General features: G+C 42.6%; 1 protein-coding gene across 1 annotated transcript in view; it reads left to right on the forward strand.

Moving 5' to 3' along the window:
* The first annotated feature begins 5687 nt into the window (after positions 1 to 5687).
* Positions 5688 to 24099, forward strand: part of SPTA1 (spectrin alpha, erythrocytic 1) — a 69315-nt gene continuing 50903 nt past the window's right edge. The window contains exons 1-14 of the mRNA XM_007530585.2: positions 5688 to 5775; positions 6851 to 7090; positions 8446 to 8571; positions 12180 to 12320; positions 13010 to 13156; positions 15084 to 15217; positions 15675 to 15819; positions 16813 to 16967; positions 18625 to 18760; positions 18844 to 18945; positions 20991 to 21128; positions 21774 to 21884; positions 23206 to 23283; positions 23409 to 23564. Of these exons, the coding sequence (XP_007530647.2) occupies positions 6854 to 7090; positions 8446 to 8571; positions 12180 to 12320; positions 13010 to 13156; positions 15084 to 15217; positions 15675 to 15819; positions 16813 to 16967; positions 18625 to 18760; positions 18844 to 18945; positions 20991 to 21128; positions 21774 to 21884; positions 23206 to 23283; positions 23409 to 23564 (1806 nt within the window). The 5' untranslated portion in view covers positions 5688 to 5775; positions 6851 to 6853. The remainder of the gene's footprint in view (positions 5776 to 6850; positions 7091 to 8445; positions 8572 to 12179; positions 12321 to 13009; positions 13157 to 15083; positions 15218 to 15674; positions 15820 to 16812; positions 16968 to 18624; positions 18761 to 18843; positions 18946 to 20990; positions 21129 to 21773; positions 21885 to 23205; positions 23284 to 23408; positions 23565 to 24099) is intronic.

Below are 24099 nucleotides of genomic sequence, written 5' to 3' on the forward strand. Positions count from 1 at the left end.
TGCCAAACAGAGTACTAGATTTTTTTCTAATTTTTATTTATAAAACTGAAACACTGACAAGATCATAGGATAAGAGGGGTACAATTCCACAAATTCCTGCCACCAAAACTCCATATTCTATACCCTCCTCTGATAGCTTTCCTATTGTTTAACCCTCTGTGAACATGTACCCAGGGTCATTATGGGTGCAGAAGGTGGAAGGTCTGGCTTCTGTAATTGCTTCCCTACTGTACAGGAGCATTGGCAGATTGATCCATACTCCCAGCCTCTCTATCTCTCTCCCTAGTGGGTCAGAGTTCTGGGAAAGTGGGACTCCTGGACATATTGGTGGAGTTGTCTGTCCTGAGAAGTCTGGTTGACATCATGGTAGCAACTGGAACCTGGTGGCAAAAAAGAGTTAAGATAGAAAGCCAAACAAATTGTTGACTAATCATGAACCTAAAAGCTGAAATTTTACAGATGAAGATTTGGGGTCTCAGTTTTGGAAATAGCTAGTAGGCCTATTTTAGGTATATCTTTTTTTTTCAAAAGAGAAAAACAAAACAATAGATTTTATTTCCATTATCACACACAAAAAAATTTGTTGAGTCCAAACATTGTGTACATATCAGTGGATGAAGACAGATTTTCTCAAGAGAAGGACTGATTCATCCAATGTCTTTTGCGCTCCTCCAATGTTCCTGCCTTGTGTAAGACCTGGGAAAGAGAAGTTGATATCACCCTGGAGGTTCTAGTATGACCTGCTGTTCTGGGACTTGGGTAGCCTGATGGTTGCTGGTGCAGCCAGGAGATAATTTCAGAGATAGACTCATGCTCTGTGGTCTTCTAAGCAAATGGTGATGTATTACTTCAGTCTCTGTTCTCAAATCATAAGACTGTCCTTAGAATATTTCTATTGCCAGGGGGTCTTTTCTGCTTGCTTTCATGCTACTTGAAATGGATGTCATGGCTCTAAATATTTCAGGGCTGGGGAGATGTTCCAAGCCATGTCTTTTTCAAAGAGGGGCCCATGACCCAAATAGTTTTGCCTGTGCCTGACATCTAATATGCAGGTGACCTAAGTTATTGTCTGGGGGACAGTGTCATAGTTGATAAAAGGACCAGAAAGCTGGGTCAGAGAAGAGAGTAGCTCCCAAATATGGGAAAAGTATATAAATATTGTTAACTGTAAACCCCATAGATTTGATCTGGGGCCCATATTCAGCATAGAAGCCTATGTAACCTCTGCATCCCTGTAGGTCTGAGCTCACAATCTATGGTCACAGCTAGAAACATTCCAGGCTGTGCCAATTTTAGGACCCATCATCCTCAGGTGATAGGCAGAGTATGCTATCCAACCACCCTTCAGAGAAAGGAACATTCCCTACCACTGTTAATCCCCATTGAGGGCTAGATCTGATAGGGGCCCACAGAGGCGTCCATGATGTTGTTCCTGATGGAAATGACCAGTGACAGTGGTGAGAGGGATCTGCTAGAGGTCTAGGCCCATCATGTCTGTGTGGGAATCCCAGGACTCCCTAACTAGGGCCCCAGGTGATGGGGTAGCCTGGTAGTGACTAAAGAGTCACCATTAAAGTATGCCATTCTCTTGCCCTTATTCAGACTTTATATTCCTTCCTTTGTCTGGCAAGGTTAGCTTTGGAGTGATTGAGGGACATGCAATAGAAGGTAGGTGAGGAGGGTATCTAGGTTTAAGTAGAAACTATTTGATTAGGTACTTTATGGTGTCTTTTTAGGTCTTTCTGCTTGCTTGCTACATTGATTGATTCACTGCAAACTATTGTGCACTTTTGCTTTAAGGTTATGTTTTCTTCTAACTTCTGGATATATGTACATATGCCCTATCTCATGGACCCTGGTTTATATCTAGGTTTTAACTAGATGTTTTATTATCCCAATTTGTCTTTGAGACCTTTCTTTGTCGATTCTCCTTATGTTTGCTTCAGAAAGTATGGTTTCTTCCAGGACTCATACTATGGTTAGCATGGGAGAAAGCTTATTATCATGAAAATATCAGAGTATGTTGACCTTTTCATAACCCACCTCCAGGAACCAGAAGTCTACACTTCCAAAAATGCTGATAATTAAATCATATAGAGAGATGGGAGTAACTGAAAACAACATTTTACATGCCCACTGTTGTAATTATAGAAGATGATACTACTAATAAAATTTCTGCTTACTGCTGATGCACTGGATTCAAGACATTGTAATAAATATTTCTCACATATACATTAATGTAAAGCAATCCTCTGCAATTATCATTCTTAGTCCATTAATGAGGAAATGATGGTTTATGGGGATAGAGGGATTTGTTTAAGAACATACATTTATTAAGAGTCAGGGTGTGATCTTAACCCTGATTTATCTTTCATCTAAAGCCTTGCTCTTAGCTACCAACCTGCATATCTTGATAAGGTGGCTTAAATTGTTGAGGGAGGTGCTCTGAGGTTGGACTCTCAGGTTTAACCCCTGGCATTGCATGATGTTCTGGGCTCCCCATCCCCTTTTTCTCTCTTATAAATATATAAATAAATCTTTAAATTAAAAAGATACTTAAGGAATAGAAAAAGAGAAGACTTGCTTTTCAGCAACTCTACAGCATAGATGATCCCTGAGGTTTTGATCAGTACCACTGAAATAAATACTCCATTTATTTCAAGCAGCTTTTTGGAATCATCCCTCCTGTGGAGAGGCATTTAGTAAGTGCATGTTAGGTGCTGGCTGGGATATCTGTTAACTGATGTCCTGGGAAGCCAGTCCCTTAAACATATGAATGAAACTTCATGAAAGTTCATTCAGTACTTGCTTTTAAGGAATGGTTTGTTCAGTCCTAGCACTTGATTCTATTTACAACTTTTCTTTGTTATGCAAAAGATTTTCGTGCCCAAAGCTCTGAGGCCACAGGTTCAATCCCCGGTACTACCATAAACCAGAGCTGAGCAGTGCTCTGGTGAAAATAAATAAATTGGCTAGTTAATTATTTTTTTAAAAATAGTGGGTACTATGGGAGAACTGAACTTTAAATATAAAGCCTCTGTGAGCTTTCTAGCCTGAAAGAGATCTGATAATGGAGTGGCGACAGCTGGGTAGTGCTGATTAAGCGTCTGTGAAGTACAAGCTGATAACCACAAGCACACACAACAACCCTCCCAGTCACTCCCACCCTAAAGGTAAACTGAATGTCTGAGTTCTCTGCAGAGAAAGGGCCTGTAAAGAAGATTGGTCATCTCTGGACCTTCTCCACTGTGACCTGTGCTTTTATAGCCTGCATGTGAACTCACCCCCATGGTGCAGCCCTGCTTCCTTTCTCCAGTCTCCTCTGAGCAGGGTCTCTGTCTGTGATCAGGGCCGTGAGTAGTCCTGTGAAACTGTAACATGGTAGGAGATGTCAGCAGGAGGACACTGGGGTTTCAGAGCTTCTCATTCTGCCCTCTCCCTAACTGCAGGGTACCCTAACGCACTTGTGGATCTAGGGAAAGCATACTCAGAGACAGGAGGAGGATGGAGATGAAAGGGAAGGGCTGACCTGGGCAGAGCTGCCTGCAGAGTAAAGTCTCCAGAGTGGAGCAGAGTGGTCAGAGAAACTGTGGGCAGCTCACCTGCAGCAGGGCTAGAAATCTAGGAATATTTCGGTTTGGGGTGTGGCTGGGGTGAAGTGCAGCCTCAGCCAGTGACCTGCTCTTTGACCCTTCACCTAAGTCTAAACTTGCAGTCCTAGTAACCTACTACCTGCCAGATATTTGTTTGTTTGTTTCCACATATAAAGGGGACTGAAGGCTCAAAAGAGTATAGTTACAGGGCACAGGATTGCAAGTGAAGGTCCTAGGGGTTTGTTTGATCCAGCACCACCAGTAGTCACAGTAGAACAGTGCTCTGGAATAAAAGAAAAAAAAATTAGTAAGAATAACAATAGGAGGCTGGTAATGTCTGCTTCACAGGTCTTCTGCAGGTTACACATTGATGTAAATGTGACTATGTTAATTAAGATACAGTAGGTTCTAATTGCTGCTGATACTTATCTCTTATGCAAAGATTTGAAAATGTCTCTTACCCACACCAACTCTAGTCAGTTTCTTTGGTGCCTGTGATAGGAGACTTTCAGAGGATTTAGGTCCTGGCCTTTGATACCCACATTTGACTCGAATGAGACAAGACTATATAGTAAAGGTAAGAGCCAGGCTGAGAATATGTTACCATAAGCTCCCAGTCCCTAGTTGCAGAGTAGAAGGTGAGCTTCACTAGTAGTGAATCAGTGCTGCAGGTCTGTCTGTCTCTCTGTCTATCTACCTACCTACCTAATTTTCTATTTATCATCTATCTCATCAAACCTTGTCAAATTTTCTTTCTCTCCTATCAAATGAAAAGTAAATAAATAAATAGATAAATAGGAAAATTACATTTAATTAAAAAAAAGAGACAACTTAGAGGTCTCTCTGTTTCTATAGATGGAATGATTGAGGAAAAGATAAACTACAAAGGTAGACTTTTACTCTGGCATTTTAAGGGATGAATTTTTGTATAGCTATTTCTACTGCTTTGTAGGAAGTCCTGAAACTACCCCACTATTTTCTTTTTGTCTGTCTTCCTTTCCTCACTCACTTCTTTATTTATTTATTTATTTATTTATTTATTTATTTATTTATTTCCTTTTTGTTGCCTGAAAGAACTATGTATCTGGAGAAGAATTTTTGCTTCTTCTTTTCCCACTAAACACAACACACAAGATATGGCAATTTCTGTTCCACATTTTAGAACTCCGTCCCATTTTCAAAGGTTTTCTAACTTCAGCAGTCATATCTCAATTAGATATCTTACTCTTTGCTTCATGAGATACAGGTAAATTCACATAAATCTCATTTCTTGTTTTTTTTCCTTTTAAGTTATTAAGGGCACATAAATTAATTAAAATATACAAAAACTCTAGTGTGTGAGGCTAAAAATAAATTTTTCTTTCTATTTTGGCAAACATTCTGTAGCAAAATTAGAATCTTCATTGATTAAATAATGATGCAGAAAAATATATTGTTGGGGCTATGAGAGAGAAGCCAGTGGGTAAATCATGCAACTCACCACACCTGATGCCCTGGGTACACTCCTTAGCACCATGGGGCCACTGAAGGGAGTTCCATGGATTATGGAGCTATGCTGTGGGTATCTTTCCTCTTTTCTCTCTTGCCTTCTCTTTTTAATCTGTCACTGAGTTCTGATTAAGTCAAGTTTTATTTCTTAGAGCTAAGATGGCACAAGAATGTGTGTTTGAAATGAGTTCTTGAAATTCTGCAAAGTAAGAACATTGGACACCCCAGAATTTCTACTCCAGTTATGATTCCTTCACAGAGACTAAAATCACTCTAAGAAACAGAATGCCACACTAACATGACTCCTTTTTCCCTCACTATAAATGACTTTCTCCCTCATTTTTCCTTTGAAAGCTTTGCTTTTGGTCTTTGTGAAAGGTCCTCCTGAGAAACTCTGGAAGTCACAGCCTCCAAATGACTGAGTCACCTGTTAGATGCTGTCTGAGCTCAGCCTGTCCAGCCTGTCTCCTACAGATAATGCAGTCTGTAGTAGGCAGGACTCTGGGCTCCAGGAGCACCCCCTCCTTTTTTTTTTGTCTTTGCCATGTAGGAACCATTTCTCTTGTCTATATACGGATTAGAGGAGTCAATTCCATATGATCTCTCTCTCTCCTTTGCTCCTGTTCACTGACAAATTTCAAGATTTCCAGATTCTAGACCTTTAGGAAAAGGAAGGCACTTTCTAAAGGAAACCGTGAGTACTAGAATCTTACTGTGTAGTTTTTCATTTATTTCACTAGGGAAGAGATGGCTTTTAAACGTGATACTTTTTCTGAGACGGCTTCTGAGAATAATAATTCTTGACTTTTAAGAAGTAGAGAAATTTCATTTTAGCTTTCTTCACAGATGTTTCTCTTTGAGCAACAACTTTGAGCTTTTAATGTTATACAGGCTCAGGACCCAGTGAAGACCCTTTTGCGTGGGTTCATAGAGTGAAAAACTAGGTAGTATAGGGTAAATAATATGCAGTAAAGAACTGAGTCTCTTGGGTGTGAGCTAATTCTATAGCTACATTGGTCATAGTCATTCACTCAGTAGCAAATCAATCAAGAGGGAGGTGATTATAATTTAAACTTTACTTGGAGTCTAAAGAGGGGAAACTATATCCATATCAAGGAAATGTAACCGGCTGTTTAGGGGCCAAGTGGTGGCACAATGGGTAAAGCACACATGTTACAGTGCAGAAGAACTTGAGTTCAAACCCCAGGTCCCAGCCAGTGGAAAGAAATCTTCATGAGTGGTGAAGCAGTGTTATAGATATCTCTCTTTGTCTCTCTGTATATGTTCAAAATTTAAAAAAAAGATATCTTAAAATAGAAAGGGGCTGTTCAGAGGTTTTGCCGATATTGTTACAAAGAGTGGTCTCCTCCCTTCTATGGACAAAGGATGCTATATGTTTTTAACAATACAATGCTTTATATTCCAGAAGCCAATTAAAGAGATGGGTTTAATTTAAAATATATGGTAACTGGATAGAAGATAAACCAAACTTTTGATTTGTAGTCTGTGTAAATGCAGAAAATAATAAGAGTAAATAACATGTGAGCTGTATCTGCAACATAAAAATATTTCTGAGCATGTGTATATTTAATTTTTGAACTTCATATCCAGACATTTCTAGTCATATATTGAGTTCAGAATGCTCTGTCCTTGTCAGCACTTTTTTCTTTTTGCAAATGAATACATTTATTTTCATTTACCTACAATTCTGAGCTCTTGCCAATTTACACATAACACCCGTCACCCAACAACATGCCTTCTCTTTGAAGACTATGGAGAGTAGTGGCCCTAAAGTGCTGGAAACAGCAGAAGAGATCCAGGAGAGACGCCAGGAGGTGTTGGATCGGTACCAGAGGTTCAAGAGTCTGGTGGCTGAAAGGGGCCAGAAGCTCGAAGAGTCCTACCACTACCAAGTGTTCCGGCGAGATGCAGACGACCTAGAGAAGTGGATCTTGGAGAAACTTAAGGTTGCAGATGACAAGAGCTATGAAGACCCCACAAACATCCAGGTCTCTCAATTCCCACCCCCCCAGTAGACCCTGAGATCTGGAGGGAGGGTGTTGATTAAGTGCCTATCTGCCAACTGTCTGTGTCTTGGTGGTAGAAAGATTAGGATATCTGTTGAGGACAGTGATGCTACCACTAAAGCATCTGTGTCTTCAGTTTCTTAAGCCCCAGTGTCCGTTTTCTAAGGATGTTCTTTATAAACAGCTTCATCTGAAGTTGAACGATGGGCAGAGCAGTGATGTCAGCATTTTTGTGACAACAATGATATTTCGAAGCAACCGTCCTCCCTCTTGCATAGAAAGATGAAGGCTTACCAGGGGGTTCTTGGGTTTTCCTCAGAGTTAATTCATACCCCTTAGAGCCAAGTAAGAGGTACCAGGAGGAAAGGTATGGTGTAAGTTCTATCCCTGACCTGTCTTGTAGCACATGGTATGGGAACCATCACTGGAAGGAGTTCAAGCCTAAAATGGTGGTGAGTGTCAGGGAGGAGACACCTGGACCAAGAAAAGAATAGCATCTACTAGATAGATCAATCTACATAAAACAACAAGGTCATTATGTACCCATCCAAATTGCAGTGAAAAAGAAAATGTTCAAATCCCTGGTCCTTATCTTCATGGGGAGAAGCTTCATGAGTGATGAAGCAGTGCTGCATGTATCTTTCTTTCTCTTTCTCTATCTCCTCTTCCCTCTCAATTTCTCTCTGTTTCAATCTGAAGAAAAGAAAGACTGGGAGAGAGAGAGGATGAAGGAGAAAAGGAATGAAGGGAAGAAGGGAGAAAGGAAGGAAGGAAGGAAAGAAGGAAGGAAGGAAGGAAGGAAGGAAGGAAGGAAAGAAGGAAGGAAGGAAGGAAGGAAAAAAGGCCACCAGGATTAGTGGAATTGCCAGTTAGGCACAAAGTTCCAGTGATAACCCTGGTGGCAAAAATAATAAACAAATAAATCTACTATTATAATGACCATTTCATCTTCATAATTTAGTTATTTCTCTTGTTTGAAGAGGAACAACACTAGTTTATATTCCTTCATTCACAAAGAAGGTGACTAAAATTACAAAATAACAAAAGACTTACTGGAAAGCCCCCCTACTACCAGAATAACACAGTGGGAATAGGTAGAGAGGAAAAAAAAAAACAGCTCCTTTTCTGATATCCAATTTTGGGGCTAGAGCCACTGGACACCCTATGCATCACCTATAAGATCTGTTTCCTCTGGATATCATAGGCTGTCTCCTGTTCTAGGTTGGGAAAGCGATTACACCTGTAGCCAAGAAGGGGTATAAAAGAACCTCATTATTGTCCAGAAATATGAGGCTTCACCAGTGCTAACCTCACATGTCTAACCATCTAATCTTCAGGGAAAGTATCAGAAGCATGAATCCTTTGAAGCAGAGGTGCAATCGAAGTCAAGGGTCATTCCTGAGCTGGAAAAGATTCAGGAAGTCCGATTTGCTGAGGGACATTTTGCCCATGATGACACCAAGGTAAATGCTGCCAGCTTCTTAACTGCTGATTATATAGAATTAATTCTAGGTTAAGTCTTTGTGTAGTTGGTGTAGAACTCTTGCCAATGACTTTGTACTGGGGTTGGGACTAGGCAAGTAATGGATCAGTTATGTTCCTTTTTGGAGAGAAGTCATTGTCACTGAAGGCAATCTCATCCCTCTTTCTCAGCAGGATTTTCGGTTTAAGCCAGAACTACTCATTTGAGTCCCACTTTCCCTCATGGAACTGGACTTTGCAAAGGTTCTTTCTTTCTTTCTTTCTTTCTTTCTTTCTTTCTTTCTTTCTTTCTTTCTTTTTTATTTCTTTATTGGGGAATTGCTGTTTTACATTTGACAGTAAATACAATAGTTTGTATATTCATAACATTTGCCAGTTTTCCATATAACAATACAACCCACACTATGTCCTCTGTCATAATTTTTGGACCTGTATCCCCCCCGCATTGACCCCTGAGTCTTTTACTTTGGTGCAATATGCCAATTCCAGTTCAGGTTCTACTTGTGTTTGCTCTTCTGATCTTGTTTTTCAACTTCTGCCTGAGAGTGAGATCATCCCATAATCATCCTTCTGTTTCTGACTTATTTCACTTAACATGATTTCTTCAAGCTGCATTGAAGATGGGCTGAAAACAGTGAAGTCACCATTTTTAATAGCTGAGTAGAATTCCATTGTGTATATAGACCACAACTTGCTCTGCCACTCATCTGTTGTTGGATACCTGGGTTGCTTCCAGGTTTTGGCTATTACAAATTGTGCTGTTAAGAACATATGAGTACACAGATCTTTTGGGATGGATGTGTTGGGTTCCTTAGGATATATCCCCAGGAGAGGTATTGCAGAATCATAGGGTAGGTCTATTTCAAACCTTCTGAGAGTTCTCCAGAATGTTCTCCACAGAGGTTGGACCAATTGACATTTCCACCAGCAGTGCAGGAGGGTTCCTTTGACCCCACAATCTCTCCAGCATTTGTGCTGCTACTTTTTCTGATGTATGACATTCTTTTTTTTTTAATATTTATTTTATTTATTCCCTTTTGTTGCCCTTGTTGTTTTATTGTTGTAGTTATTATTGTTGTTGTCATTGTTGGATAGGACAGAGAGAAATGGAGAGAGGAGGGAAAGACAGAGAGGAGGAAAGAAAGATAGACACCTGCAGACCTGCTTCACCGCCTTTGAAGCGACTCCCCTGCAGGTGGGGAGCTGGGGTTCGAACCGGGATCCTTATGCCGGTCCTTGTGCTTTGCGCCACCTGCGCTTAACCCGCTGCGCTACAGCCGGACTCCCTGATGTATGACATTCTTACAGGAGTGAGGTGGTATCTCATTGTTGTCTTTATTTGCATTTCTCTGACAATCAGAGACTTGGAGCATTTTTTCATGTGTTTCTCAGCCTTTTGGATCTCTTCTGTGGTGAATACTTTCTCCCTGTCCTCCACCCATTTTTAGATGGGGTTATTTGTTTTCTTGTTGTTGAGTTTGGCAAGTTCTTTATTTTGGTTATTAACCTCTTGTCTGATGTATGGCATGTAAAGATCTTCTCCCATTCTGTGAGGGGTCTCTTGATTTGGGTAGTGGTTTCTTTTGCTGTGAAGCAGCTTTTTAATTTGATGTAGTCCCATAGGTTTATACTTGCCTTAGTCTTCTTTGTAATTGGATTCGTTTTATTGAAGATGTCTAAAATTTATGCGGAAAGGAGTTCTGCCAACATTTTCCTCTAAGTATCTGATAGTTTGTGGTCTAACATCCAAGTCCTTGATCCAGCTGGAATTTACTTTTGTGTTTGGTGAAATATAGTGGTTCAGTTTCATTCTTCTGCATGTTTCAACCCATTTTCTTTCCAACACCATTTGTTCAAGAGACTCCCCTGTCCTCATTTAATAGTCTGGGCACTGCAAAGATGCTTTCTAATGACTGCCTCTGACCTCAGAGTCCTTATCTTTAAGCTCTTCAAACAAAAGGAGGTTCCTTGTTTGAATGCTTTCTGGAATCTCTCTTCCTTTTCTCTCTGTGATGCCTTTTTCTCTTCAAGCTCCACGCCAGGACCAATTTTTTCTAAAACCCTGCTATCTTTCCCCTAAAACCCTGTCTCCAGCAAAGCTTCTCTAAACCTTGCACACTTAACTTGACTATCACTTGGGAACCCAGTGTAGATGGATCATCGCTTCTCTGATTTCACCCGTTTGGTCTTCCAACACGCTGTGTTGATATATTCAACTCAGGATACTTTGTGTATGCATGTGTTTTGTTATTTGTTTCTTTCTTCCTTAATTTTTTAAAATTTATTTTCCTTTCTGTTGCCGTTGCTGTTGTAATTATTATTGTTATTGCTGTCGTTGTTGTTGGATAAGACAGAGAGAAATTCAGAGAGGAGGGGAAGCCTGAGAGGGGGAGAGAAAGATAGACACCTGCAGACCTGCTTTAAGACCTGTGAAGTGAATCTCCCCTGCAGGTGGGGAGCCAGGGGCTCGAACTGGGATCCTTACACCTGTTGTGCTCTGTGACACCTGCGCTTAACCCATTGTGCTACCGCTTAACGCCCTCTTACTTACTTTTCATGTATTGTTAAAGTCCCCGATCAAATTTGTATGAGTTATATTAAAATCAGAGCTATGGTTTCACATGCACATTAATGTGAAAATATACCTCTGACACCTTAGAATTTTGTATACCAATGTCGAGTCACTAGTAATAAAAATTGTTTTTAAAAATAAAAATAAAAGGTGTGGGAAGGGATAGCATAAAGGTTAAGCAAAGAGTCATTCACATCTGAGGCTTCAAAGTCCCAGGTTCAATCCCGACACCACCATAAACCAGAGCTGAACAGTGCTCTGGTTAAAAAAAAAAATGAAATTCAAAAATAAAAGGGAGTTCAGGCAGTGACACAACTGGTTAAGTGTAGATAGTATGAAGTGTAAGGACCCGTGCTAGGATCCCACACAAGGTCCGGGTTCAAGCCCCCGGCTCTCCACCTGCAGGAGGTATGCTTTACAAGCAATGAAGTAGGTCATTGAGTCTCTCTTCTCTCTTCTTCTCTCTCTCTCTCTCTCTCTCTCTCCCTTCATTCTCTATCAATTTCTCTCTGTTCTATCCAATAAAATGGAAAAAGTATCCACCAGGAGCAGTGGATTTATAGTGTTGGAATTGAGCTGCAGCAATAACCCTGAAGGCAAAATAAATAAATAAATAAATAAACAAATAAAATTAGTGCTGATCTTTCCACATTGGCCTATGCAAAATCTACTCTCTTGTTTCAGTCAACATTTCTTCTGGTTCATCTTTGCCAGCTTGGTGTTCCATCTCTGCTAGTATTTAAATTCTGTGTCTCAGCTCAAAGAGCACTCTACTGTGGAAGCTTATCCCAGCTGTCTTATTTTTGTAATCACTCCACTCTTTATCACTGCAAAGCACGTATAGTTTTCCTCTAATGGAAGGTCCTGTCTAGCTTGGTGAATGATGATTCCCACACACATTTCTCTTCCTCTTGGAGTATTTAGTGCACTGTGAATGTAGGGGATTTATCCACTTTCCAAAGTCAGCTTGCACCTGCCCGTGGCTCCCGTGCTAAGCGTTCTCTGTCTGCTCTCTAGACTCACCTGGAGGAGCTCCGCCGCTTGTGGGACCTGCTGGTTGAGATGACCCGAGAGAAGGGCGCATTGCTTCTCCGGGCTCTGCGGCTGCAGCAGTTCCTACAGGAGTGCGCGGACATCCTGGAGTGGATCACAGATAAGGTAGGGTCTCTCCCCATCACTGGAAACCCTGTAGTCACCCAGTACGGGCTGTACCTCGGGAGGTCAGTTGTCCACGTTGGACTTGGAAGGAGGAGGCATTGGGATAAAGACTGAAATGTTCTGGAGGTGATTCCTCTTGGAGAGTTTATGGAAAGGCACATGGAGGGCTACAGAAATAGATCACTTGGATATATTCAACCCAGGTTTAAGCTTAAACCCCACTGGATTGAAGGAAGCTTTGGTGCAGTGGTCTCTTCCACTCTATCTCCCTGCCTCTAACAAAGGAAAAGAAGGAAAGACACATGGAGAAAGCAAAGCCATTGGAAAAATCATTGATGGATATTTTGAGCCTTGAAAACTACCCCCTCTGCCTTCCATGAACCCCTTTTCCTTCTAGAAGTTTCTATTCCTCTGTATTCCTCTGTTTTGAGGTTTAGAGCAAAAAGTAGCTCCTTCCCTATCCTTTTCATTGTAAGGTTCCTGTTTCTCTAGACACTTGAACCCAAAGTTCTCACTAGGACTGCAAGTGGATGCTCAGTGTGGGGGGTGAATGGAACCACGATGAACTGACTTTCTGCTGCATTTTTGCTCTGACTCTTTCTGGAAGGTTCTCTCAGATTATACCCCTCATCTTTATGGGGCTGGGCTGGAATGTGCTTCCTGGGACTAACATATGTCTGTGCCCATAGGAGGCCATTGTGACCTCAGTGGAGCTGGGAGAGGACTGGGAACGCACAGAAGTTTTACACAAGAAGTTTGAGGAGTTCCAGGTGGACTTGGCATCCCGGAAGGGCCGAGTAGATGGAGTGAACCAGTATGCCAATGAGTGTGCCCAGGTGAGCACTGCTGGGGAAAGCTAGCAACTCAGGCAAACTCTGGCCACTCGGGTATAGGGATAGAAAAGAAGAGGACTGACCTTGTGGTCACATACAGAAAACTTCTCCCTCCACCTGTAGGTGTAACTGTGGCTGAGCGTGTTGTTTGAGTGTGAGTGTTTATAGACCCCATGGACATGAGTCCTGAATGTGTAATCCGCTGATGAATCTGCTTCTGCTATTTTCTCTACTGAAGAGCATGTAAAGCAGAGCCTAGGAGGTTAGGAGGGCTCATGCTGTGTGACATCCCATGAGTAACATTTCTGTGGGAAAGGGAACAGAACAACTGATTCCATTTATATATAAAGGCCACATAAGTCAGCCTCAAGGGGGCTAGCAGGTGAGCTCAGAATGGACGCGAGTTGGCCTATACCTGCATGGCTTCTGGGATATTTGGTTGTCTGAGTGTGAGCACATGTGCATTTTTCAGTGAGTAAGTTCAAGAGCACCGGCAGCTGGCCACCGTATTTCCCCCTTACCTGGCCCTCACTGTGTGGTTATGGAAAAAAATATCTTAGCCAGGTGGTGGTGCACCTGGTTGAGCACACATGTTACAATGCACAAGGACCCAGGTTCGAGCTCCTGGTCCCCACCTGAAGCTTCACAAATGGTGAAGCAGTGCTGAAGGCCTTCCTTTCTTTCTTTCTCCTCTCTCTCTCTCTCTCTCTCTCTAGCTGTCACTATCCAATAAATAAATAAATAAAGATAATTTTTAAAAAATTGCATGGCAAGAAAAAAAGGTAAAAAGATTTTTGTGTTGATAGAACATAGTTTCAGGGTGAACAACACAGAGACATCACTAGCTTCTCAGATTATCCTGGCTATATTCCAGTGTCTAAATTTTCTCCCCCCATCAGCTCTCCCTTGTCTCCCTTGGCTCTCTGTACTGGTTTAACAGCCCCCACCCCAAAAACTTAACACACAGATTTCCTTTTTTAATAGTTTATTTCATTTGATTCTATTATTGCTATTAGGGCTATCACTGGGGCTCAGTGCCTGTATGACAAATCCATACCTCCTAATGACCTTTTATTTTATTTTTTTATATTTTTATCTTATTTTGTTTGTTGATAGAGACAGAGAGATATGGAAAGGGAGGGTGACAGAAAGGAGAGAGAGAAAGAGAAACACTTTGAACACTTCTTCATTGCATGTGAAGCTCTCCCCTCTCTCATGCAAGTGAGGGCTGGGGGTTTGAACCCAGGTACTCGAGCAGAGGATGTGTGCTTTTCTGCAATGCACACCACCCTTGTCCACATCCCCTTCCTCATCCCAAGCTTCTTATATCTTCATAGTAAGTGACTCCACCATTCACTGGGAGCTCTAAACCATATAGCAATGTCCTTGAAAACTACCTGCGACTACAGGGGCTTGGCCACTCAGTGGAGAGAGGATCCAGAATGCCTCCATGGGCACCTCCAGTGAGCAGTGGAGAGGAGGGAGGGTAAAGAGATGGGTTCTCCCCATCTGTTGGACAGAATATTTTTTCTGGTTCAATTAAGATCTGAAGCATGAGCATTTGGGGAAAAGAAGTCATATGTTAACAAAGGGAACATTCTCTCTGTCTCCCTCCTTTTCTCTCTTTCCTGGTTTCCAGGGAAGATCTTAACCAGGTAGAATTTCAAAATTAATATAGTGTTGGAGTCACGGCGTGTGTGTGGGCGGGGGGTAGTGCAGAAGGCAAGCAATAGGTAATATCTGACTGGTGGGTTTCTAGCTCCAGTAATAAAAGCCCAGTCATAGTGAGGGACCAGTCTGGTTGAGACAAAGTCCAGGGTGAGTGCCCAGCCTCTCCTTTTGGCAGATGTGAGCAAGGTGAGTGAGAGGTGCTCCCCTGAGCCTGGAATGCTCTCATTTTGCCTGACTCCAGGTTGGCTTTCTCCCCCAGGAGGAACACCCTAAGCTGCCCCTAATCATATCCAAAAGGGATGAGGTGAACACTGCCTGGGATCGACTCCATGGCCTGGCTCTCCAGCGGCAGAAGACCCTGTCCAACGCAGCAGACCTCCAAAGATTCAAACGGCAAGGGTTCACCCACCCACAGGGAGGCTTTGCAAGGACTCCAAGTCTGCTTGATATCTGTTTCTAACTACAGTTAGCAGTTAATGGCTGGTAGCAAAGCAAAGCAAAGCAAAGCAAAGCAAATCAAAGGTGCACATGTGGATCAGTGTGTGCCCAGTGGCAAAGCCTGGGCAGTGGGCAGCTGAGATCAGAATGAGGTGGCAGGTCGAATGGGGCAGAGCAGGGGACTCTGATGTGGGCAGTGTGTCTGCAGATGCCCTCCATGAGATACCTCTTGCCTCCCAGCACCCCAAGCCAGCATTTTCGGCATTACTTTCCGCAAGTATTCTGGGAGGCCATGCAGTTGGTAACTGTAGGTGTTGGTAGGGGCTGAGTTGAGTGGTGGGCTCTGCCCAGGGTTCTGTTTGCCCTGAGATTCTGCCGCCTTCTGATGGGCACTCATGTGGCTGTCCTGCAGGGATGTCACAGAAGCCATCCAGTGGATCAAGGAGAAGGAGCCACTGCTCACCTCTGAGGACTATGGCAAGGACTTGGTGAGCGCCGAGGCCCTGTTCCACAGCCACAAGGGGCTGGAACGCAACCTGGCTGTCATGGATGACAAGGTGAGCAAAACCTAAGGTTGCGGATAAGGTGAGTCTTCAGTTTATCCCTGAGCTTGCTTTTGATTTTCTGTATAGTTGTAGTCTCCCCCTAATCTCCAGTCTTCTTTGCAGCTTTCCAAGCAAAGTTACATTCAAGGAAATAGACAGTCTGTGGTCCTTGAATACACCTGCTCATTCAAGTTGACATAGTGTTGATGAACAGTGGAGAACCTGTAGCTGTATTTAACTTCTTAAATTTTCAAACACATCTCTGACTAACATACCTTTGTAGTTTTTGCGATCTATTTCATGATCAAAAGAAAATAAACACAAGAAGCTCAATCTAAGAATGGTTTCCTGATCTCACTCAGCATCTGTGGTCTCTTAGCTGAGCACAGTCTCCCTTACTGTGGCTCGTCCTGTTTCTTGTTGTCTTCCACTCTGCGAAGGGAAACATCTTTACTCTTTTCTAAAAACCTTGTGACAATTACTTAAAGCCACTTTGGGGTTTCTTTCTGAGAATCAGGAAGCCCCAGTCCAGGTACTTGGAGGAGTGGACACAGGCTCATTAGAGCAGGAACAAGAAGGCATCATACTCCTTCATTCACACTCTCCATAACTCTCACAACCCTCACATCCAGAACCATCAGCCTCACTCAAGGCTCAGTCTTGCTTTGCTCTGACAACTACTCTGATGTTTTCTGGCTTCTGAAAAATATGCCACCATCTACTTTTTTTCATTCTTGCTCATTTTATTTCGCCTTGCTTCCTAATAGCAAATAATAAAATACAGTGACCTGAAGAGTAAGGTTAATGAAATGGAAGCCCCAGACAACACCTCATTATCCAGAGTGCAATCAAAGGACTAAGTTGCTCTCCCAGAATGATGTTCAAAATGGAGTGATATGAAAGAGGTTGTGATATGAAAAACGGTATGGCAGTCTTTTCTGCCTAGTGTTTCAAGGAGTCAGCAATGTGCCTGCGTTTCCCATCAACTCTGTTTATCATCCACAGGTGAAAGAGTTGTGTGCCAAGGCAGACAGGCTCCAGCACTCACACCCTTTGGAGGCCCCTCAGATCCAGCAGATGAAAGAGGAGCTCCTCTCCAACTGGGAGCACACCCGAGCCTTGGCCACCACCAGATATGCCAAGCTGCAGGCTTCTTACTGGTGAGGGTCCTGTGCCCTTCTGCTCCTCTCTCCCTGGGGGCTGGGTGTGAAGTCCAAAGCAGAAACAACAGTGAAGGAGGGAAGTACTGGAGACCTAGACCTCCCTTTGAAGGTGGAGGAAAAAAAAGATGTAATATGCCAGGGAACTCTCTGTGGGATATACAAAGCTAAAAGTGACACACCTGTACCCACTCTGTAGAGTGGTAGGGTCACTTCTACATCTATTTTTTTTCTGTGTAGTTGAGTGAACCTCTTTTCTATATATTTGTAGGATCTCCTTGTATATTTGTATACTGTAGGACCCTCCTGCAATTCTGTGTCTTCTTAGCAAAATTTTTAGGATTTCCCCCACACACACACACACTCCTTGCTTCCTTTAATAGTTGCAAACATCCCTTAGACTTTCAGTTTTCTCTGAAGGGCTGTAGAGTCCTTCTAGATCTCTGTCTTTTCTGTATATTTTATGTCCCCCTAGCCTCCAGTCTTCCTCCGTGTTGTTTTAGGGTGTTACAATTTGGCCCAGGAGCTACAAAGCAGTTGAAGACTGTATTAAAACCCTGGTTCTAGCAAAAGAATAAAAATTAATAGCCAATCTGAAGAAAATAAACACATATCCAGAATGTAGATTATAAAAAATTCCCACTGAAATAATTTCAGTAGTTTTTAAAAATTTTTCTCTAATTATCTTTATTTATTTATTGGATAGAGATAGCCAGAAATTGAGAGGAAGGGGAAGATAGAGAGAAAGAGAGACAGAGAAATACCCGCAGCCCTGCTTTACGACACTTGAAGCTTTCCCCCTGCAGATGGTGACCAGGGGCTTGAACCTGGGTCTTTACACCTTGTTAACATGTGTGCTCAACCAGATGTGCCATTACCTGGCTCCTCAGCAGGTAATTTTTCTTACTAACATTTAGACCACCAGAGGATGGTGTTTATATTACTGCTATGAATATATATATATATACATATATATATGTATATATATTTAATTTATCACCAGGGTTATGGCTAAAGCTCAGTACTTACATGATGATTTCACCATTCCTGGTAGCCATTTTTTCTTTTTTCTTTCTTTCTTTCCTGATAGAAACAGAGGGAAATAGAGAGGAATAGCAAAAGAGAGCCTCCTGCAGCATTGCTCTACTGTTCAAGAAGTTCCCCCACCAGCATTTGGGGATTGGAGATTTGAACCTGTGTCCTTGTGCCTTGTAACATGTACATTCTACCAGGTGCACCACCTGACCGCTATTGCTGCAATTTCAAACTGAATGTGAGCTTTCCTTTGTTTGGATAGGAGCACTGTCATGATCTTGGATTTTCCTGCTAGATTAAGGGAGAGCTGAAACACAACCCCTCCCCACACCACCTCAGTGTCCATGTCCCTTCCCAGAAAATGCCTGTGTCACTGTTCTTTATTGACTGTACTTGAGAGCTTAATCCACATTGGAGCACTGTGTGGGTTGTGGCCTGGAGATAGGAGGGTCGTGGCCACATGTCTGTCACACAAAGGCACCTAGAGTGAAGCTTTGACTCCTGTGCCACATAAGAGACAGGGAGTAGGCCACAGGAGGTTTGCGTCCACAGCATGGCATAGCTGTACCTGAAAGACAGATACCCTTCTCCATCCAACTCTTTGAGTTCATTCTTCCTGAAGGTACCAGCGTTTCCTGTCGGACTTTGAGGAGCTGTCTGGCTGGATGAAGGAGAAGACCGCACTGATCAATGCAGATGAGCTCCCTGCAGATGTGGCTGGTGGGGAGGCCCTGCTGGACAGACACCAGCAGCATAAGGTAGGGAAGCCCCAGAGGGAGGACCAGGGCCATGGCCTGCAATGGTTTTCGCCGATTCCATGACATTTGTCTTGTGATTGCAGCATGAGATTGACTCTTACTCTGAGCGATTTCAATCTGCTGATGAGACCGGCCAGTCCTTGCTGGATGTGAGCCATGAAGCCTCAGAGGAAATTCAAGATAAGGTAATCAATCTGTGGCAGCAGAGGCTGTGAGATCTTTGTGACTCTCTCAGTAGTGCATCGAGGGGAGGTAGGAGCAGTTCATGCTGCTATCTCCCCAACATGGAAGCCTGGAAGTTCTCAAGGGGTGAGCCTCTTCCTCTCCCTAATGTGTCTGTCACTTCCTTTGCAGATCTTCAGATGCAAAACCTGCGAGGGCTGAATCTTACTCAGTTGACAATTTTTATTTATTTATTTTAACCAGAGCACTGCTCAGCTCTGGCTTATGGTGGTGGCAGGGATTAAACCTGGGACCTCAGAGCCTCAGTCATGAAAGTTGTTTTGTATAACCATCATATTACCTCACCAGCCCTCAGCTTGGATTTCTTTTTAAGGTTTTTTTTTTTTCTTTTTCCTGCTCTACGAATCCACTGTTCCTGGAGGCTATTTTTTCCCTTTTGTTGCCCTTGCTGTTTATTATTGTTGCTGTTATTATTAGTGTTGTTAATGCTGTCATTCTTGTTGGATAGGACAGAGAGAAATCGAGAGAGATGGGGAAGACAGAGAGGGGGAGAGAAAGACAGACACCTGCCCACCTGTTTCACAGCTTGTGAAGCGACTCCCCTGCAGGTGGGGAACTGGGGGCTTGAACAGGGATCCTTATCCTTATCCTTACCGTGGATTTCTGAGGCTCCTGGCCACTGGGTACATCTGTTTAAACTGCATTTTTCTGCCTTTGTGTTTCTCAAAACTGTGTTCATCAGCAAGAAAGCTTTAAGTTTTCAGAATGCTACTTGATGAAGAATAGATTTGCAGTCTCCTTGGGATCTGGGGACTCAGCTCAACCTCTCACTCAGAAAGGTGATGCTTCTATTGTCACAAATCTTTGAGGTCATAGTGACATGAGAGTTTGTAGGTCTCTGTGCATCTTATAGCCTCCACTCTCATTTGTGAGAGGTGAGTTAACATCAATATATTTTCATCCCCTCTAAACTCGATGGGATCTATATAATATGGATTTCACTAGCAACTAGATCTTGCCTGAGGAATAGTCCATATTATACTGGGATTCTGAGGACTTTTGCTTCCTTTTAGGTGAAGTTACCCCTACAGTTGTGTTGGTGAAATGAGATTTTCTGGGGGAAAAAAAAAAAGCTTTTTTTTGTTGTTGTTGGAGAATTCCACTCTCTTCCTTGCTGGTTCCTATTTGCTTTCAGAATAGAATCTACACATCCCTGTTTCATATCTCAAGTGTGCTGAAACATCAAATCATCAAATGTCCACTTTTCAACTTTTTTTTTCTACTTAGACATTTTTATTAGTGATTTACAAAATTACAAGATAGCAGGGGTATAATTCCACGCCATTTCTACCACCGGAGCTTTGTGTTCCCATCCCCTTCATTGGAAACTGAAGTAGTTTTCCCAAGGTCAAAGATATGAATTAACTATTATTTCTATAACTATCTGTCTATCTGTCTTCTATATTTATTGCCCATTATTCCCCTATGGTCCTGTTTTCTCTTCCTTTCTAAGTCACACCTACATCTATTACTACTTCTAAGTGTCCTTCCTTTTCCTCTCTTCTCTCCCCAGGTTCAGAGCCCTCTAGCATCTTCCCCTAACACTTTTCCTCCTTCTGGGAGTATGGAAAAATACTTTTTGGGGTGTAGAAGGTGAGAGTTCTGGCTTTTGAAATTGCCTCTCTGCTGGACATGGACATTGTCAGGCTGATCCATACTCCCAGCTTGTTTCTATCTTTTCCTAGTGGGGTAGGCTCTGGGAAGTGAGGTTCCAGGACACATTGGTGAGGTCTCACTTTTCAACCTCTTTCTTGAGGTTGTGGTGTAAAGTCATGCTTCCAGTCTTCCCCTCTTCCTGAATTCTCCATCTTTTGGTGCAGATATGCCCCATTTTCTCTAAGCTCAGATATTCACATAGGTGTGAAATCCTTGAGATAACAAGTCCTCTTTGAGTATATCCCTATATCTATATGAGATACCTGGTAAATGCTATATGTCATACATTTGTTCAATATTTTCCTGACATGTGGCCTCTTCCTTTCTAAAGATGGCCATTCTTACCACCAACTGGGCAGCCCTGCTGGCACTGTGGAACAGACGCCAGCAGCAGTACGAGCAGTGCCTGGACTTGCACCTCTTCTACCGTGACAGCGAGCAGGTGGACAGCTGGATGAGCAGACAGGAGGTACAGAGGGGCCAGCAAAGGGACGAAACCATGTCTCCTTCCAACACCTTCCAACCTCTGCCCAGGGCCGAGCTCATCCTGAAACCTGAGTCCATGAGTGCAGACTGGCTCTCTTTATAAGTCTCTCATGATTCTCACATAGACAAAGGCACAGACATATATTCACAATTGAGCAGAGGGGTCCAGGGAACATAGGGGAAAAATGAGTTTCACGTTATTGAGGGATCAGGAAGGAAAACTTGTGATGAGTCAAGCAGGTTAACTTGGCTCTTCTAGGCACAAAGTGAGTGATGGATCAGGTGGGGTAACTAAGGCTTCCTTGGAGAAGGGAGATACAGGTTGGGAGGGCTAACCAGTATTTCTCTAAAGGAGAAGGTCCTCTGAAGACAGCTCTGAGGACTTAGTATAGTGCCTCATTGGTGGAAGAATTCAAAGCAGACAGATCAGATAGTTTTCTCAGACTGGGGAGGGAAATCTGATACCCTTGCTCTTTGGAGTTTGCCTCTACCTATCACCCTCCCATGTGCTAATTCCAGCTTGGTGTCCAATCCCACAATTCCTTCCAGAGTTCTTGTGTTAGAGATTTTCCAAAGGAACTTTGTCTCCACCAGAGACAGATACCATGTGCCCTTATGTCCCTCACAGGCCTTCCTGGATAATGAAGACCTGGGGAACTCCCTGGGAAGTGTAGAAGCTCTTCTTCAGAAGCATGATGACTTTGAGGAAGCCTTCTCTGCCCAGGAGGAGAAGATCACAGTAAGACATGGATCCAGGGCTTCTGTTTCCATGTTCCATCTTCTACAACACTTGCCTTGATGCAATCTCTTCATAACCATCATTAACATAACCTAACATGAGGAGCCTTCCTCACATAGAAAGTACGCAGGAAAATAGTTATGCTCAGTCTATGTAGCCACTTCTTGCTCCACAAAGCACACTGTGAAAGATTTTCAAGATCTGGGGCCAGGTATGGCACCTTGTTGAGTGCGGCCCAGGTTTGAGCCCCTGGCCCCCACCTACAGGGGAAAGCTTTGCAAGTAATGAACCAGTGCTGCAGGTGTCTCTCTGTCTCTCTCCTGCTTCTGTCTTGATTTCTGACTGTCTCTATCCAATAAATAAATAGATGATAAAAATTAAATTTTTTTCAAAATATCAAACCATTTCTACTTTCTGGTGAAGTGCATGGTTCTTTGACTCTTTCTTTAGTGTAAATATACTTTGGATCAGTGTCTCATACAGAAGCATTACTGAAGAGTTGGAAATGTTATTTTATTCATTTTTCCCATATTATGTCTATATTTCTTTCACCAATAATAGATAGATAACTGTCATATTTATACTTTTTCTTATATATTTTAAATATTTTATTTATTTATTCATGAGAAAGATACGAGGAGAGAAAGGAAGAACCAGACATCACTCTGGTACATGTGCTGCTAGGGATCAAACTCAGCACCTCATGCTTGAGAGTCTAATGCTTTACCCACTGTGCCACCTCCCAGACCACTATACTTTTTCTTTAGAGTCTGTCTTCATCTTCATGTTTCTCCTCTAATGCTACTGTAGTTTTCTGAAACATCCTGAGATGTTTCAGAAAAGAAGTTCATATGTAAGCAAGACTCAGAGATATGAGGGAACCTTTTTGTCTCTGGCATACAGCATTTTTATTCATGAATTTGAGTAAAAATCCATCTCTATCATTTCTGGCTCCCCTCCTCACTTAAAGACAGAGATATTGGTAAAAATTTATGTTAAGACACAAACAGATGGACACACCAGACACTGGGCATGGCTTTATCAATTGGGCTTCCTCTTAAAGATTAAAAAGTGCCTCTTCTTCTTGCCCTGACATGAGAATGCATTTATTCAATACTTGTATTGAAACTATATTGTAGCACAAAGAGGGTCATTGACTGACCTCAGGTTTGGTTTACATCTTAAAATGCAAAGGTGACAGAAATCAGAACCAGAACTTAGTTCTGCCCAGAAAACTCCTCTTCCTCCCATATTTTCATCTTTCCTCATCAGCTGCTGCTTTTTTAATGGCCACTAAGGAAAACCACTTTTTTTTTTCCAGACCTTAGATAAGACTGCAACCAAACTGATTGACAATGAACATTATGATTCAGAAAACATCGCTTCTATCCGGGATGGGGTATGTCCAGGCTGGTCCTAAGCTGGGAGTCAGGGCTTACCTCGGGGACCTGGTGACCAGGATGGGTGGTAAATCCATATGCCTATCTTGGCTCTTGCTAACAGTGACTTGGTTCATATTTGCAGCTGCTGGCCCGGCGGGACGCCCTTCGGGACAGGGCTGCCACCCGCCGAAGGATGCTGGAGGACTCCCAGCTCCTACAGCAACTGTACCAGGACTCAGATGACCTGAAGAACTGGATCAATAAGAAAAAAAAGTTGACAGATGATGAAGATCATAAGGTAGACAAGATTTTTAGCCCTGGGCAAATTCATGATCATGGGGACCTCAATTTATGGCCTTTAGAGCCTTAGAGCCGATGGTGGTTATCCTTATGGTAGAGGAGATAAAAGTCCTCCCAAGACCTCAGGCCTAATTCAAAGCTGAAATTCCAGTTTCTTGCGCACATGCTTTATGGCTTTTTCCTTCTCTCTCTCTCTCTCTCTCCCTTTTTTCCCTTCTCTCTCTCTCTCTCTCCTTTTTTTCCTTCTCTCTCTCTCTCTCTCCTTTTTTTAAAAATATTTTTATTTAATATAGAACAGAGACAGACATTGAGAGGGGAGGTGGATAGAGAGAGAGAGAGAGAGAGGGAAATAGACAGAGAGACATCTGCAGCTATGCTTAACCACTCATGAAGCTTTCCCCCTGCAGGTGGGAACCAGGGGCTTGAACTTGGGTCCTTGTACATTATAATGCATTTGTTTAACCAGGTGTATCACCTTCTGGCCTCTCTTTTTCCTTCTCTCTAACTCAATCTTCAAATGTCCTGAACACAAA

This window comes from Erinaceus europaeus, chromosome 9, assembly GCF_950295315.1.
Source record: "Erinaceus europaeus chromosome 9, mEriEur2.1, whole genome shotgun sequence".
Lineage (NCBI taxonomy): Eukaryota > Metazoa > Chordata > Mammalia > Eulipotyphla > Erinaceidae > Erinaceus > Erinaceus europaeus.